General features: G+C 42.1%; 1 protein-coding gene across 3 annotated transcripts in view; it reads left to right on the top strand.

The window, feature by feature from the left end:
- fto (FTO alpha-ketoglutarate dependent dioxygenase) overlaps positions 1-17,255 on the top strand; it is a 115,205-nt gene that overhangs the window by 76,642 nt on the left and 21,308 nt on the right. Inside the window, exon 9 of one of the 3 annotated variants that reach the window (XM_085427639.1) lies at positions 16,421-16,560. The exons of the other annotated variants lie outside the window; for them this stretch is intronic. Within the exon in view, the coding sequence (XP_085283765.1) occupies positions 16,421-16,560 (140 nt within the window). The remainder of the gene's footprint in view (positions 1-16,420; positions 16,561-17,255) is intronic. 3 annotated transcript variants of the gene reach the window in all.

The raw sequence follows: 17,255 nt of genomic DNA on the forward strand, positions 1-17,255 counted from the left end.
GAATCTTTGTGGAATATTGAGAACCCTATGGCTCGCCTCAACTCTTACTTGAGTGTACACAGAACTCTGCTGTATTTGCTGTTGAAGTTGTGTGTTCTGCGCTATCGACTCAGAAGACCCTGTCACTTTTCTACTGTAGCTGTGACTCCTGTAAAGCTATAGTGGAAAAGACGATGGAGAAGAAGAAGAAGAGGCAGTCAGCAGTATGCATAGTCTTCTGTCACTCTGACACTCTTCAGTCTCCTTGCAGTGGGGGCTATGATTTATGGACGAGTCTCCATGTTGTAAGAACCTGAGCAGGATCACTCACTTCTCCAAGAAGAGAGATGGGAGAGAGCAGTCTCCTCTGTCCCTGGTGCTCCTTTTACACACCTATCTTAGCTCTTCTTATTTCAGTTTCTGTTTATAGTTTTGATGGATTATAAAAAAGCAATGCCAATACCTCTTCTTTTTTCTTCTTCTTCTGTTCTCTTCCCTTTTTTCAAAGTGAGTGATTGTTAAACAGTTTATGTATTCTCTTTCTGCCTGTATGTTTATTGGAGGTAGTGAATTAGGTTTGAAACCATCACCGGAGGTTGTTTGAGAAACTTGAAAGGAAGCCCCCATAGCACAGTCCCCCTCCCTCTTTTCTCATCCCCCACCTTCACTCGCTCTCTCTTTCTCTTTCTTTTTCTGCCTCTCACTCTCTAGCACACAACCTCACACTCTCAGCACAGTTGTCACACAGTGGCGCCGCTATCTGCACATTATTAGTTATTACTTTATCGGCTCCCAAAGCTGTCAGAAGACACCCTCCTGGAATATACAGCAGGCATAAGCCATCAGTCCTCATTACGCTAGACCCGTGTGCAATTTACACCCAGCTGCCTCTCACACACCCATGTCAACATGCTAATGTGTATGTGTTGTGTGTGTGTGTGTGTGTGTGTGTGTGTGTGTGTGTGTGTGCACTTCTATGCAGATGACAGGGCTGCACACATATGATATGAGCACACCTTTGAGGGAATGCACTCACATGTACGAATGGAGCAAAGCTAATGTGCAACATGATAAAAGCATCCGCCGAGGCCTTTAAGTACGCGTTTGAAGAGAGCTCGGGCTTATGTTTTTTCAAGTTTAGTGCTGCTTCTTAAAACCACAAGGAGGCAGGGACAACATTGAAAAGTGCCGCTCAGGACAGCTCAAGCCCTGTTGAACACGCAGGTGTGCGGTAAAACCCCTGGAGGGACCTGGGACAGAACAGGGCCCAGCAAGTCAGACTGGGTGAGTTACTGCATTCCCAAGCAATACGCTGGAAACTAACACAAACGTCATATCACCTGAATAAAGAATCACTTGTGTGTGTGTGTGTGTGTGTGTGTGTGTGTGTGTGTGTGTGTGTGTGTGTGTGTGTGTGTGTGTGTGTGTGTGTGTGTGTAGAAGGTCGAGTTGGGGGGGGGGGGTTGTTAAGATAAAAACACATCATATCAACATAATGAATTATGTTCTGATTCAGCCCTTGCATATTTTGCCTGAGGTGGCTGTCATGAACAGATGTACAAGTCAGTTTCTCATCATTACTGTTAGTGCTTGAGTATGAAGATTGTGCAAATCAGACCTCCTGCGCCGACATGCCATTGGATGCTTATTACACAGTCCTGTTGCCAGTGAATAATCTCTCTATCGTTTGATCTAGCAAAGTGCCCACATTAGCACTCACTAATTCCCTTGGCTGTGGGTTTGGAGACAGCACACGTTCCTGAGGCTTGCCGTCTCTCTGTAATTGTAAAGGTTGGGCCTCTGGATCCTTTTTTATTCCCACATTGTTTTCCAAAGAGGCATCATTTGGGCACACATACCTATCAGTATTTCAGTAGTCACTTTTATTCTGTTAAGATATGTGATGGGAGTAATGGAGTTGGTAGATATTGTGTAGTGACTGCTTAAGCAGTACTTTCCACAGCTGTCATCATGCGTGGTAGCCCAGCATCTTATTGAGACACTTTATGTTGGTCGTTCCTTAAACTTTATGTGCAAGAGAAAATTGATCTTATGTCCTATATCTCTGTTACGATTGTTTGTTTTAGCTTTTGGAAAGTATATATGGTGATGTAATTAATAAATAATGAATAGTTTTTTGTTTTAAAAAAAAATTAAGCTAGGCAATTTGGAGCGTGTTGGCTTGTATTTGGTTATTTGTGGATATACATATTTTGTATAGCCAGAGAATCTGTGTAGCATATTTATTTAGGAAACTTTTTGTGCATTTGTTATAAAAAAAATTATAGAGGACGCACTTTTAAGAAGGGCATGAATAGTAATTTTGCAGCATGCAAGCCTTTGAAGCAACGCTTTCTCCAAATTGGATATTGTGAGAGAGAGACATGTCCCTATTTGTCTACTACTGCATTATCAAGAGAATACAGGAGTATGGATGGCCAGCAGCAACAGGAAGGATTTGCTAAGTTGCTTTTGGATAGCCGAGTCTCCATCCCACATAATGCTAAACACAATTATGCAAACAGTTTTTTCATTGAGAACAACGGAAAATAATGGCTTTAATATATGCCCTTACCTCCAGCGAGTGTTTTGTATGCAAATTAGGTGTGATTTCAGGGATGGAGAGGCGGAGTGTCTCTTGCATCCATCTTTTGTTGCCGGGTGGATTAAGGGAGATCTGTTATGGTTTGTTAACATGAGAGCTTTTGATTCGGATTGAAACGAAACCATGTGTAGAATTAGATTAAAGACAATGTGTGGTGAGTGGCGGCTCAGGCACGTACTGGACCTCACCCACCCGTACGCCAGCGCTCACCACTGTGGTCCCATTGTTTGGCCCGGCTTCTGTTGTGAAGTGGATTTTTGTCCTGTTTTTGTTCTGTAATGGGCTATAATAACTTATATAAATCACAGTGACTGAGCCGGAGCTCCTCGTTTTGGGCTTGGCATTGATGGAAGGTCCGGTTCTCCAGAGGACTAGTGAGCAGTAAGTCTTGTGTATGGTAAGGGAAAGTTTGAAAGTCAGCAGGCTTTAGGTTTGACAGTGTTGTTTTGTTGTGAAGGGAATCAACCTGAGGTTTTCTTCTGAGAAGGAAGGTCAAATAAAGAAAGAGGAAAGCTTTGATAGTGATCTACAAACAGTGTGTTAGACCAGGACAGGTGAAGATAAAATAAATATATATATGTGTGTGTGTGTGTATGTGTATGTATGTGTATGTGTATGTGTATGTATGTATATATATATATATATATATATATATATATATATATATATATATATATATATATATATATATATTAAAAGGAGTCGAATTTGTGTGAAATTCTTCCCTGTGTTTTGCCTCGCCTGAAGGGCTTTATTTTGACAGAATAGAGAAAAATATCGCTGCATTACAAAATCAGGCTGTTCTTATTAAAAAGAGTTCAGTAACATTATCAAAAGAAAAGAACATAAATTATATTGTTTTAAAAACTGTTCTCAAGTGGAAATGAGTGTGTTTTTTGTTGTTAACTGACCTTGGCGAAGGTGTGTGTGTTTGCGATAATGTGTAGAGATGATAAATGAAGGAATGGAGAATTAGTTAGATCCCTCAGTGTGTTCATTACTAGTCAGTGATGTTTTGTCAATAGGAGGACGCACATCGTCTTGTAAGCTTTGGGCGGTGCATTTACTTGCACTGCTGGGAATTGTCTGTAACCCTGTTTTACATTGAAAATAGCCCAGAGGAAAAGGGGTAAGAGGAGAGAGAGGGGGGGGGATGCAAAGAGTAACCACTGATTAATTATGCACATCCCTGATTGTGACATGCTATCTGCTGCTATTAATGGCCAAGGATAATCACTCTGGATTGTAATTGCAGCCTTTGACTTCAGAACTGTACTGTGTCCAACATCAATCTTCATGTGAAACCCCACAATTTGGTGAAGAACTTCATTTGAGACTGCTGTTGGGTCTCCAACTTATTTTCAGGAAGAGAAGTGAAGTGTTAAGGAAAAGAGGGGGCAAAAGGGTGGAGGTTGCTTTAAACGGTGTCAGCCATAGACAGGCAAGTTAGAACAGGGCGCTGTGATATTACTGTACACTGCTTGAGGTTATGAAAAATAATTAGAGATCTGTGTGGTAGAAAAAAATGTGTTTTGAGGTATATGAAAGTTTTCACAGCCTTCATTGTTTGAACTTTTAATTCAGCTCTAAATGAGTGTCATTATTCTCTCTCACACATGGTATTATTGTGGAGGAAACTATATGAGAACTTGGGGGAAAGATATCACATTAAAATGTTAAATATGAGTTAATGAGAAAATACTACTCACCAAAGGATTTCGAGGCATCATCAGAACTGCCACAGAAGCGTTTTAGGTACAGTATTTGCTATGAAATGTATATCTTTAAATGTAAATGACTGTTGTAAGTCATATTCGTAATAACTCTGCCTATTAGTGGGAAAACATAAGTAAGATAAATGGAGAGTTTATTCCCCATTTTATAGAATTTCAGCAGGTTTTTTTCATTACAGACTTAAATCTTGTAAAAAAATAACAAAGTGAAGTTGAGGCTATTTTTTTTCTGCCTTGTCCAAAAGCTTCTTTGGCAGTTTGTCTAAAAGCTGAAATGAAACATAGAATGTAATTAGAGGGAAGGGAAACTTTTAAGGGGAATTTCAGGATGCCGAGCAATCGGAGCCATAAAAGCAGATTTTGCTCCCCCATCATAGAGCCTCCTGTCCAGCCAGACAGTATCGGTACACAGTGTGTAATGGGCCTCTTTTCCACCGAAATACACGTTTTAGTTTATGTGTGTGTGTGTGCTTTGCTACTGTCACACCTCTGTTATACTAACCTCCTAGTGTGTGTTCCAGATCCAAGGAGAAACCACAATATACAGGCTTTCTTCTTCCAGAAAGACAGAAAAGAGAGCTTGGTGGTGAAGATTTTGCATGGTTTGTGTGCACAAAAATAACAGGTAGAAAAACAGATGGGGGGGAAGACCAGGTATGAGGATGAGGGAGAGTGGACGAGCGAAATGCATGAAAAATAGCATGAAAAAGTCTGTCCTTTGGTTCTTTCAGGCCCACTGGCGAGGCTAAACAAACAGCGAATGCTTTGGAGAGACACATTAACTGTAACTGCCCTTGATCTGGCAGTGTTTAGAGTGCTGTCGGCACGGCTAATAAACACTTCATTTAGTTTTAATGGTGCCGGCGCCTCTACGCAGCCTTCAAAAGTACCCTTTATTTGGGTCATTTACGGCTCTTCCTCGAGGAGCACCCAAGGGACGGCAGATCCAGTCCACATCACTGTCTACTGGAGCACTCCAGGCCTGGGGAAAATTAATAGGGCTATCTGGGAAAAATAAATAAGTGATGGGCTTTACCACTGCCAAACAGCCCAGAGAGCTTATTAAGGCAAAGTGAAGTGAGATCGGGCAGTAGAAGAAGAAATTTTAATATGAATTTTTCACCTTTTTATGTAGGGCAGAGCTAGTTGTTTTCTCAGTTTCATCCTTTCCCCCCTCTTTTATTCCATTTCCTTGTGCACTCTCTCTCCTGTCTTCTTCATGTCTCTGTGTTCTTCTTCGACAGTAATTGTAAACACAGCAATTATGGATTGTGCGAGACTTAATTATAGCTTGTGCAGAGCCCTGGGGGGGCTCTGGCGGAATGTTGCAGCTGATAAAAACGCCAGCTCATCAGCACCCCTCCAATGGTGGCAAGCCCCAGTGAGAGTGGACCAAAGGGAGCCGTTCCCCCAGGGCCCTCCCAGTCGAAGGACCAATTAGTATTAGGCGGGAATTAATCTTAACGGGACACAACCACTCAAACAGGTCCTCCCAAGGTGAGGAGGAATTAATGTGGTTGCCTTATTGGTTATTACTGCTGTTGTCGTTTAAGTCGTTCCCCACTCAGCGTATGAGCTTAGAAGTCTCGATAGACCAGATCGCCCTGTAGCAGACGTGTTCTTCTTCATGTGCCATACCAGGACACGAGTTGGAGGAAGCAGCTAGATTAAAAAACAAAGCAAATCAAATCAGAGGAGAAAATGTGTCATCTAATTTTTTGCTTTTCATCTTTGCTGCAGTTCCATTTATCTTTTTCTGGAAAGTCTTTTTGAGGATGGAAAATTTGACACATCAAAATTCTAGTAACTGCATCTTGTATTTAGACATCCAAAACTCAGCCCTGTTGTCAGAATTCATCAGGAGGGGGGCACGTATTGTGATCTATGCCCTGTTTCAGTATTGATTTCTGGGAAGCATGGCTCCATTAAGGTCCTGCCCAGGGGTGTGGAAGGGTCAGCAGGGGAAGTTGTGGGCTGCCGTGACCTCAGCTGTAGTTTACAATCGATTAACTCTGACTGGGAAGGGAGAAGGTCCTAGGGAAGTAAGCACAGGGCCCCACACGCGATTAGGCTACATTAGCCCTCTGGTCAGAGCTGTTCCAGAGGTTGCAGTAAGTTAATTAGCACTTTCTTATGATATCAATGATGACAGGGGTAGAGCAGCTAGCATTGATTTAGCTTTACTCTGTTTCAACCTTGGAGACTAAGCACCAAGGTACCGGATACTCCAGTCCTTCCTTTTTTTAATCCAACACAACTGGCCATGTCACTACCAGGAAGCCGTTTGTAAACAACAATCTCTTATAACCACTAATATACTACTAGTAAGGGATTTTGATAGTTTGATACTTATACATGCTAACTAAGAGGACTAGTAGGTTTTTCACCATAACACATAATGAATGCATGGAATTACATTTATGGTTTCGACAGTTTGCCAGGTTTTGCCGAGCAAGCAGGGAGTTACATTTTTTTTTTTTACAATAGCCATGCAATGACTGGACTGCATGTGACAAATAAATCTTGAGAAAGAGGTTTTCCACTTTCCACCCCCACACATCTTCCTCATAATGTGTGTGTTTTCATCTGTGACTCTTTATTGTCTGCCCCATCTTTGTCAAAAGAGAGCAAAAAGAGCCATCACTAATTTCTTGTTTTGTCAATTAAAGTGTAAAGGTGTCAGAAGATGATCGTCTTTGTCTCTCTCACTTACCACATAACAAACATCTCCCTGTCTCATCATGTCTCTCCAGTAATCCCTTTGTTGTTTGCCAGCCATTTTCTTTATTTGGCCTCCTACGTTGTTCTTGTCATTCTCTTTACCGCTCCATCATTCCTTCTTTCTTGCACTGCGTCTTTCACTCTCAGCTGCTGGTCTCACAGTACTCCCTTTGTTAAATGAAAGGTTTGCCAATAGATCAATCAAACTCTTTGTTCTTCCTCCTTTACAGTACACTACTCTCAATATTGTTTGTTTTACCAGCAGCTAAACTGCATTACACCTTCTTTTTCTCTTTGTCTGTAATGCTCCATCTCCGCCTGTCTGTTTTTGCTCGAGGCCCAGCCAGGCAAGTGAACAGCGACAGATGAAGAACCTTTTCTGTCAGCAGTGTTGGAGGGAATTAATCATGATTCAGTAAGTGCTCTGATGAGGATTCAAAAATCCTTGTTAGAGATAGAGCCATCAGGTGTGCCTGATCCGTCATATACTGACAGCAGCCTCAGGGGGGACAACGAGCCAAGTTTTAAACCCTATTTAGGACCCAGTCCTGCATTCAAGTGCTAGTGGTCATGAGAACATGACTTAGAATGCACCAAAAGCCAACCCACCAAACATGGAAAATGTACATTTGGAATCTAGTTGCAATTTTCAGCATTAACCAGCACAGAGTACCAACCGTGCTCAGGCTGCTTCCGGTCAATGTTGTTTTATTTTTTTTATATGTGACTTTTCTAAAGCCTATGTTGGAAGATTGGCATTGCACAAAAATGCAGCCACGTGATTTGACTTTGACAGCTCAATTTATTGCTTAGTACACTTTGGGAATTTGCTCAACACGTTGTCTAAGCGTAATTAGAATAAGAAGGATTCCTCTATCTGCAGTAACAGCCTCTCCTTTGTTGATTTTACAGTATGTACTTTGCTACAGTCAGAAAAACTTGTCTGATAAATTTAAAAACCTTAAAGTGGCACTGTAATGCGCGCACACCTAAAAATGCACATTTACGTACATAAACCATTATTAAAGTTAATGTACAATGTCACTGAGAGACTGTCAGACGCTTAACAGTGGAATTCCCCTGCAGATTAACGACTGTACTATTTGTTCATGTCTTCATGTGTCAAGGAAGTGGTTCTTCTTCTTTGTGAATACATAGCAATGTTACAGCTTTGTGAAAAATCTCTGACATGACACACTAATTAGATATGTGCTTAACCCTGAGGCCACAAAAGGCCAATGCGACAATAGATCGTGCTGATATAAATAATAAATATGTTTGAAATGTTGCAAATTATAAGTGGTCTGTTATTGAGGGAGTGTAAGTGAGGTGCTCTTTTTGTATGCACTCAGTTGAAAATTCCTCAGGATGATTTACAGCACAGCTGCAAACAGCTTGTTTAATTTGGAAGTCCAAATGAAAGCGTTTGCGGCATATTGCCATATTTTTCTTGTTAAGCAATGTTTAAGGTAGAGATAGACATTGCAGTAATTGCAGGTTTGACTGAGGGTAGGAGTGGAGTTAGCAGACATCAACACTCCCCCTGCTCTGGGAAGAAAATGAGAATAAAAAGATAATGCTGCAGATAAAGCATGAGACTGGTATGCCATTCGGTTAACTATTTCACTGTTGGGGGATTCACATGGATCCAGCTGAAGATACAAAGTAGACTCAAAGTACAATGGGAAACATTTGAGCAGAAGATAAACAAGGACGCGAAAGAAAAAAAAGTAACTGGGACAGAAATTAAGAATGAGGACACATCAGCTCGTAATAGCGGTAGCATAACAAACACAAGCCAAAATTAGTCTCCCACAATAAACTGACAGGGATATAAAAACAAGCCTGCGTACATGTTGTGAGATTATAATGAGGCATTGATTGTTTGTCCTCAATTTCCATTTCAGTTCCCTCTCAAATTGAAGGCAGACACTTGTAAACATCCATACCTATGTCTTTGTTGTTCTCATTATCTTTTCTTTTTACTTTTCCCAAACATGATTGAACTAGAAGATCTAGATTAGAGGGCCAGTGTGACTTCCTGTTTGCAAAAGTACTTCCTGTTTTTTTTGACCATGTTCTAGTCGTCTTTGCTCAGGTTGCTGTTTATCGCCTGTGTGTATGCAACCATCTGAATGTTGGAGCTGAGGTCTTCTGGGATGTTTGTTTGTGCTGTCTTTTATTATGCCATTTTTTTTAACTGCCATTGTGGCAAGACAGGAATGTGCCATTGCTTGTTGTAGGCTGCTAGAGGGAGAAGGCCCAATTACCTGGGGTCCCAGTGCCTGGCTGCAGTTGTAGTCGGGCTGTGTGCGTGTTGGGTTTGTTCTGGTGAGCAGCTGTCCCGGGCCCCACTGGCAGTGATGGCAGGGGATGGTTACGGCTACGGCAGTGACAGCGAGAAAAAGGAAAAAGCAGACAGGCTCGTGCGCTGCCTCCTTGGTACTACTCAGCGGCAAGCACTCCCTGTCTGGCTCCTCACCACTTTTAACGGCTGTCTGATGTTGTAAAATCTTGAATGTGATGCTGCGATTGAAGTAGTATGCATTTCTCCCAGTTTACACAGTATGTGTGGCCAATTAGAGCTGGGGTTATGAGGCTGATGTATGGATTATAGTCTATTATTTCTTCTTCCCTAATGTTGACCATTAACTGCTGTGTCATTAGTTACTTTACCAACTGTGGTGGCAGTCCAGGAAGGCACACAGTCTGTCACACATATTATAATATGGGTACATGGAATGGGATACAGGAATGTGCTTGCAAAATGGTGACAGTATTCTGAGGGATTTTGGAAAAACCAGAAACCACATTAAATGACTGAAAAGCATAATAGCTAGTGCATCGATTATGTGATTAAACTAACTACGGGTCTCTTAAAACCGTGCTTTGAATTTGTTGAGGATTGCAGAGACGCTCAGTTTAACCATGAAACAAATGTATGAATTGTGAGGTTTTCTTAGAGCAGCTGCAGCCTATACAATAGCACATCTTGTGTTGTTTCACTGTGACCAGTATTGTGTGTGACGCAGCACTGACTTGCTGTCTGTCTGTCTCATATCCAGTGTGGCGGGCATAGTGAGCAGTGTCTAATGGAGCCTCTGATGAATAATGAGTCCATACACTGGTAATGTTCTGTGCCGAGTAACGGCTGCATTGGTTTCTGTCCTGTTAACTCCACTGGTGTAAGATTGATTGTGCTGTGCTCTGCAGTCATACAAAGACACTTCATTGCTTGGCAATGAAAATAAAGCTTCTCCCACTGAAATGAAGAGCAATGGGACTAGGGCCACAGAGGCAGACCAGCACGAGGCCTAGAAACGACTACAGCCCCATGTCACTAGCATGAGTGAGTGACACACCATGAAATAGGCATCGCTCCAATAAGACTAATTTGTTTACACATTGCTTTCTGCTAATTGAGGTGTGGCAGAATTTATTTTTGCCTCAGTTGAAATGAACCTAAGTCACCCTGATTAGGCCACTCACTGTACTTAGAGATCCTCCACCAAGACTCTCCTTCAAATTACACTTGACACTGTGAAGAAACATCTAATAGAAGTGTGTAATGGGCTCTGATGACAAACTACACGGTTGGAAGACCATGTAATCTCCCCGCAATTAATTAAAGTGCGGCCTGTGTATGTGTGTGTTAGCAGTTTTCTTTTTTTTTTAATGCTCCCTTTCTCTCACACCCAACCTAACCAGATGCCACCAAATAACTAAAATAACACTGCCTGTCAACAGTAAAAAATGAAGACCCATACCCTAACAAAGAAAGGTACTTAGAGCTGGCAGGGAGAGGCAGATGCAGGGTTATTTGTGCTCCAGTGCTTCTCAGTGTCCCGGTAAGGGTCCTCCACAGCTCAACATCTGTACCTCCACCCGCCTAATTACCCACAGCACCCCTGCCCCACCGCTTTCTAGTCTGTCACTAACGCAAAGCTCACTGGAGAGAGGGAGGAAAAGCAGAAGATGAAAATAGTTGGTCTTGCTGGTCTCCAGTGTACATTTACATTGTACAATATTTCGTTTATTCTGTTTTTTTTAGCATTAAAGACAGTTGGCTATTATTTTTCACTTTGCTACTTTTTTTCCTTTAACAGCTGTATCCATTCTCTTACCTTTAACTGAGCTGTTATCTCATGCTAGTGACCGGAAAAGATTTTTCTCTCAAAGAAGAAATTTGTTCACTCATTCTTTGCTCTCACGTTTTACTTTTCTAATTTATCTTTTTCTTTATTTATTTCCCGCCACACTATTGATTTAAAGGCAGAGAACAATTAGGTCCATTTTGGGGATAATTCCTCAGTCTTCACTTATTTTTATCAGTAAATGAGAAATTTGCCATGCTTTTTGTAAGTTTTGATGGGAGCTATCAGTTTGGAGTTACTTGTGCCATTGATTTGATTAAAGGCATTACGCATTGTCTAATGAGTTTTACACATGGCTGAGTGGTGAATAATCACCCAGTGATTTCTGACCCAGAACTCCTCTTCACACCTCCTCCTTCCCTCATTTTTCTCACTTTCTCTCTTTCTCACTCCCTTGGAGCAGAGGACCAGACACTTGGTAGTTCACAGAAGAGGTAACGGAAATCAATTGAGACCGTGATTTGAAGAGTTTTCTTTCTGTTTTTTCCTCTTTCCCCCTCCTCTCAAGTCAAATTGATTCCTTTGCTTGCTTGCTTTAATATTCATTTTAGCTAAGTGTTCAGTAAATGTGCAGAGAATATGAATATTAGGTGTCAAGACTTTTTGCATGAGATCAGTTTTGAAAACTATAAATTTCACCCAGCTGAAAATTGTCTGGCAATTAAAGTGTATTGTGTGTAATAAGCAGTGTCTCTATTGGGTGTTTAGCTTTATCGAGCCTGTCTAGAGATGGAACTCATACCTGCTGCTCTGTGAATTGCAGCACATAAAAGATGGACTGAATATGTTCCTGGGGAATATTGCCCTCTCCAAAAGACCAATCCGTCTTGCTTAGGGAGGCAATCTTAGGTGCGGTAGATAAACTAATATTTGTGTATAACCTCAGTCAGACAATACAAATGATCGGATGATTTTTCATCTCCTTATGCATACAGGGAAATATGAAAAATTGAGGTTTAGGAATATTTGCAGGGTCTGTGAGGCGGCTGACTGGGCCGCTGAGTGCCCTGGGCCACGCTCCTCACCAACAACTGCAGAGTGAAGAGTGATGAGAATATTATGCCCGTCTGTTTCCCGTCACTCCCCATCCTCCCCTCCCACCTTCTTCATTCTCTCCTCTCACCACACTAATTCACATGGCCACAAGATGGAGAGAGAGGGAGCGAGCAAAGCAAAATGAGAGATAAGGCAATAGGCTGGCCGCCCCTCTGGCTCGCCGTCTTCGACTTTTGCTGTCTGTCCATCATTCATGATTGACAGTCATACTGACATAGCTCTCTTGGTCCTCTTGCTCTTCTTTATTGTCCCCCCACCCTAAACCAACCTCCCAGCACCACTGCCAGCTCAACCATAGAAACCGTTTCTTCATTTTCTGGGCCTCAGCTCTCTTGCTGCTACAAACACTTCTTATTGGGTTAATTTGCGGATGTTACTGGGCCAAGAATTCATTATTTTGGGGAGCTGGTGTGCAGATAGGGGCAGAGAAGCATTCCTGGTGTTGACGTTTCGTCGTAAAAAAAAAAGGTCATGTTTGAGGTTGAGGGAAGATGCAGGGTCTTTATCTGTGGTAGAGATGTTCTTAAGTCATTAACCATTCAAAAATCCTCCAAACTAAACTTTAATTTATATTAGATTTATTAAATGCATACATTGAACAAGTACATGCAACAACCAGCTTCCTTTTATACACGTTTGTTTTTATAATGAGCAGCCGTTGAGAGCAGAGCAAAAGATGTTTTACCAGTGTCAGTCAAGAAAAGGGCATGTTTTGCTAAGAGACAGGGTGCATTTGGATCCCTTCAAATATAACATCCCAGTGTCTCTCTCTCTGTACTTTCCCTGCCTTGAAAAATATGCTGAATCCCTAAGAATCCACATGTCAAGTGCAATTCCCCTCACCACCACTCACTGACATGGAGATGGTGACATTTACCCCAACGCTTCCCTCTCCTCCTCTTCAGGTTTTGAGAGTTTTTATTTTTAGTTTATTGCGTTGCCTCACGCCAAAGCCTCCATGTTTTCCCTTGAAAACCTTTCTGTTTGCTCTCTATATTTCTGCATTATTTGCCTGTGCCCTCTGCTTTTCAATATGTCTTTTTTTTTCTCCCCCTTTTTATTTCATTTTCTCCCACCCTCCCACTTTATCCTCTTCCATCCTCCTTCCCTCTATTTTAGCTTTACTGTGGTGAGGAACTTATACCCTCCCCTGTTCATGATAAATCAGGGGTGTGAGCGGCGGTGCTCAGTTGGAGGCATCAGTCGCGAGGCTGAGATAAGCGGTGCTCATCTCGTGGCCCTGTATGGAGATTTATTGGGTTGGGATAAGCAACAAGCTAGCCATCACTCTCAGCCAAATAGACTCCCCGCCTGCATGTGTTTATTCTTATTGCACTGCCACGACCACTGCCACTGTCAGGGGTGGAGTAGCCCCCGGAGGCCTGCTCTGTGGTAAAGGAAGCCTAGCTCTGCTCTCTGGATCATTACCTTCTATTAGATCACAAAAACAAGGCTCCACACTGGGACTCTGAGTGACACTGATGGCCCAATTTTTCTCTATCGCCAAAGACCACATACAGTAGGCATATATAAAATAAGGTTATAGTCTATATTGGCTCATCATATCTGAGTGCTAATGGTGTTGTCATCTTTTTCTTTTGGATTTCTAAGCTCTTCTTTTGATGCGCTTAAGAATTCCTAATGAGGCAATTCCATCTGCCTCAGACAAAAATATATATTAGGTGCTGGGGCAGTTGTCAAGGGGTTGTCAAAGCTTGATGGATGCACACGTTCTCTTTTCACCAACAATTGTGTTATCTTTAAATTTTTGGGACAGTTTACTAAACTCACTGGCTTTATATGGGCCACTTGTCCACTTTATGCTAAGTCTAATGCATACCTGTGTACGTATAACCAAACTATTTGACCTTTGCACCGAAGAAACCATATAATATTCCTTTTTCCAAAAAGATTTTCAGTTTATAACCAAACAAATCCATCCATATGGAAATAACACTATTAGCATTCTTATCGTTAGAACCTTACTTGGCTGTCATGGTATTAGTGTTGCTCATGGTAACAAATGCTATCTAACATTAGTAAAAATTGGCTGGATGCCTCCTTATTCCTACATTTTTGCTATTTTCACACACAGCATTTTCTACACATTATCTGTATGTAAGAGTCAAAGAAACCTAGTGCAGGTTTAACCTAGATGTTAAACAGTAGTCTTTAACAGTGACACCCACTGAAAGTCTGTGTGATGTGCCATTTCTCCTGAAAACAACATCTCATATTACAAATCACAACTTAGATGGAAAAACAAACAGTAAAAAGGCCCGCTGTGACACCGTACTGACTTCAGAGCAGTGGATTCAAGAGAATACTGAAAGCCATTAATCTGTAGTTGCCACACGTGGCCACAGTACCACTGTGTAGCTTAATCACCATCATCTCACTTTAACTCCAGCTGCTGATGACAGCATTAATTTCAGTGGGCGAGAAATCTAACACAACCGTTGCCTAGCTGGTGTCAGGGAGCCTCAGGCCAGAAGGTGCACATCAAGCATCTTCTTCCTCTCTCCACTTCCCCCTCCCTGCCACAAAAACATACACTCCACTCACCCAACAAGTTCTCCACAAATTGCTTTTACCCTCCTCACCCCACAAGTGTACACATGAACACACAAATACACGCACAAACTTAGGCCTGGGCAGGGTAGTGGGGGTTAGTTTTTCAGCACTCAGGTTATATTTAATCATGGCTGGCGGATGATGAGGCTTTTCTCTTTATGAAAGGTATTAGAGCAGCACTGTGTTTTCACTCAGCTTTACACTCTGCCCCCATGCTTTTCTTCCCCTGACCTGTGTTACCATGTGCCAGGGAAGAATTTGATAAAGTGACACCAGGCTCCCACTATCTCTACCTTTCTCTCCATCTCCCATCTCTGTCTCACATTCTAATAGTTCGTCTGGCAGGTCTGGACTGTCTCTCATCTCATCAGTGGGGTCACACCTCTGGGCTGCCCTTTTCCCTCTTCACCAGCACTTGCCTTGTCATTTATTTTGCTGCTGAAATGGCCAGCAAACCGGCAGGTCTGATTCAATCTCTTACATCCTCAGGCTGATGTACCGGACAGAGTGCGATAGTGCTCGCAGAAATGAAGAGGGGCAGGGTTTAACAGTAGGAACATCAGGCTGTGGTGTCCTAAAACTTTCTGCACTCTGCTCATCCTTTGCTCTTTCCTCACTAACAACAACCTTCAGGGAGTGTTTTCTTGCACCATTCATTGTTAAAACACACACTCCTTGGCCAGGGAATTGCACTCTGACAGAATACTCTAGTATTCAACTTTCCCTTTGCATCCTTGCGTATGTGACTTTCCTCAACCCTAGTTGATCTGTATTACTTCTATTTAAGGGTCCTATTCTCTTTGATCGAACTAAAGTTACAGAGAAAAGTGAGAAGCATTGGGGAAGCTCCAGCAGGAGGGTTTACATACCCTTTCAACACTTTGAGAAGAGGGGATGCTCTACATTCTGCTTCATGTTGCACCCAGAGACTCTCCCCACTTCACTAGCGTGCATCAGCAGACACTTGGTCATTAGGTAGATTGACAGTGATTGTCTGGCCTGCAGAGCTGAGGCAGCCTCTGCTCGGCTCAGATGCCTTCTTTGAAATGCACACATATAGATTTTGTGTGAGTGAACAGAATTAACAGAAAATGTTACAAGCTCAGGTAATCGATAAAGTGTGAAAGATGCGGCGGACAGTGTGGAAATCACATTTTGGACAGGTTACTACTTCATAATTGATTTGGCTTTAAGCAGCTACCTTTTTTACTTTAAAGCTGGTGGTTAGTGTCTCAGTGCTCCTTTTTCCCTGCACTAAAACAGCAAAAGGTGAAAGGTATGCTGTAGGATGTGATTTTTATGCCCAAAGAGAGGCGTGATCAGAGTGTGGTGTTCTGTCTTACAGAACTTTGCCAATTGCTCTTTTCTTTTCAGTTTCTTAGATAGGGTGCAGAGACTAGTTTCCTCCTTTGCGTTCTGTGAGAGTTGGGCACGTCAAACTAAACGCTCTAGCATCTTATATCTGTCCTGTTGGATTAAGCTGTTTAGTAGCTGTTTTGGCAACTGAGCTTGAACTCAGATTGATTTCTATTTTTCCATTAGTTTATCCCTTTTCCATATCAGTTTTCATGTGAGTTTCTTTCTGTTTGCACATTCAGAAACAAATCTTCAGGAGGTTGGGACTGTCCTCTATTATTCATCGGTGGTAATGATGGAGAGGAGCTGGCAGGATCTGTGGGCTTATTGATCCTGTCCTCTGGTTTCGTGCTTTACCTCCTGTGGGGGTGGAGGAAAGGAGGTGAGCTCAGCCCAGATGCACATCTCTTCTCAGGAGCTGAGATCTGGCCAGCCCTATGTTTCTCTTCCCAGGCACTGAGACCTTGGTGCGTCATTTTTGTCTTGAGAGCCCTGTGTTGCTGTGATTTAGAGATACTGAAGTTTTGTCATGTTATCTGTTATTTCGAAAGATCTGCTTTCTGTTGCTGTTGTTAATGGATTATTAAACATAAAGCGATTCCCTTTTTTCTAGTTGTAAAATATTACGCTTTGATTATGACCCCATAACCCCACAGATAACAGTCATTCAGAAACTGTACAGTTTTTAATGCTCTCATGAATTGTGTGAGTTTGGGGTATTTTACTGTCTTAATGGGAATTCTTGAATGCATTATATTGGGGCCTTGCAGAGATTTTTGTGTCCTTGTATTCCGCTGCCCGTGTCTATGTATTTCTTCACTAAACCCACTTCCCCAGTATACAATGCAAGCAAGCTAAATTAGGCCAACCTCCTTTTAATACCGTGGAGAGGGGAGAAGCAGCCATTATGAATTATCCTTAATTACAGCCATTTCCTAAACTAATAAAGCTGCTGAATCTTTACTGCAAAGGTTAGTTTACCCAGCATGCATAAAAACCACTTCGTGTGTGTGGGTTCATGTCTGTGTGTGCGCGTATGGGTGCGGGAGAGCTGGATGGCTGGCTGGCAGCACCCAT

This window comes from Rhamphochromis longiceps, linkage group LG1 (assembly GCF_057381845.1).
Source record: "Rhamphochromis longiceps isolate RC_006_pf linkage group LG1, R_longiceps_female_GT1.1, whole genome shotgun sequence".
NCBI lineage: Eukaryota > Metazoa > Chordata > Actinopteri > Cichliformes > Cichlidae > Rhamphochromis > Rhamphochromis longiceps.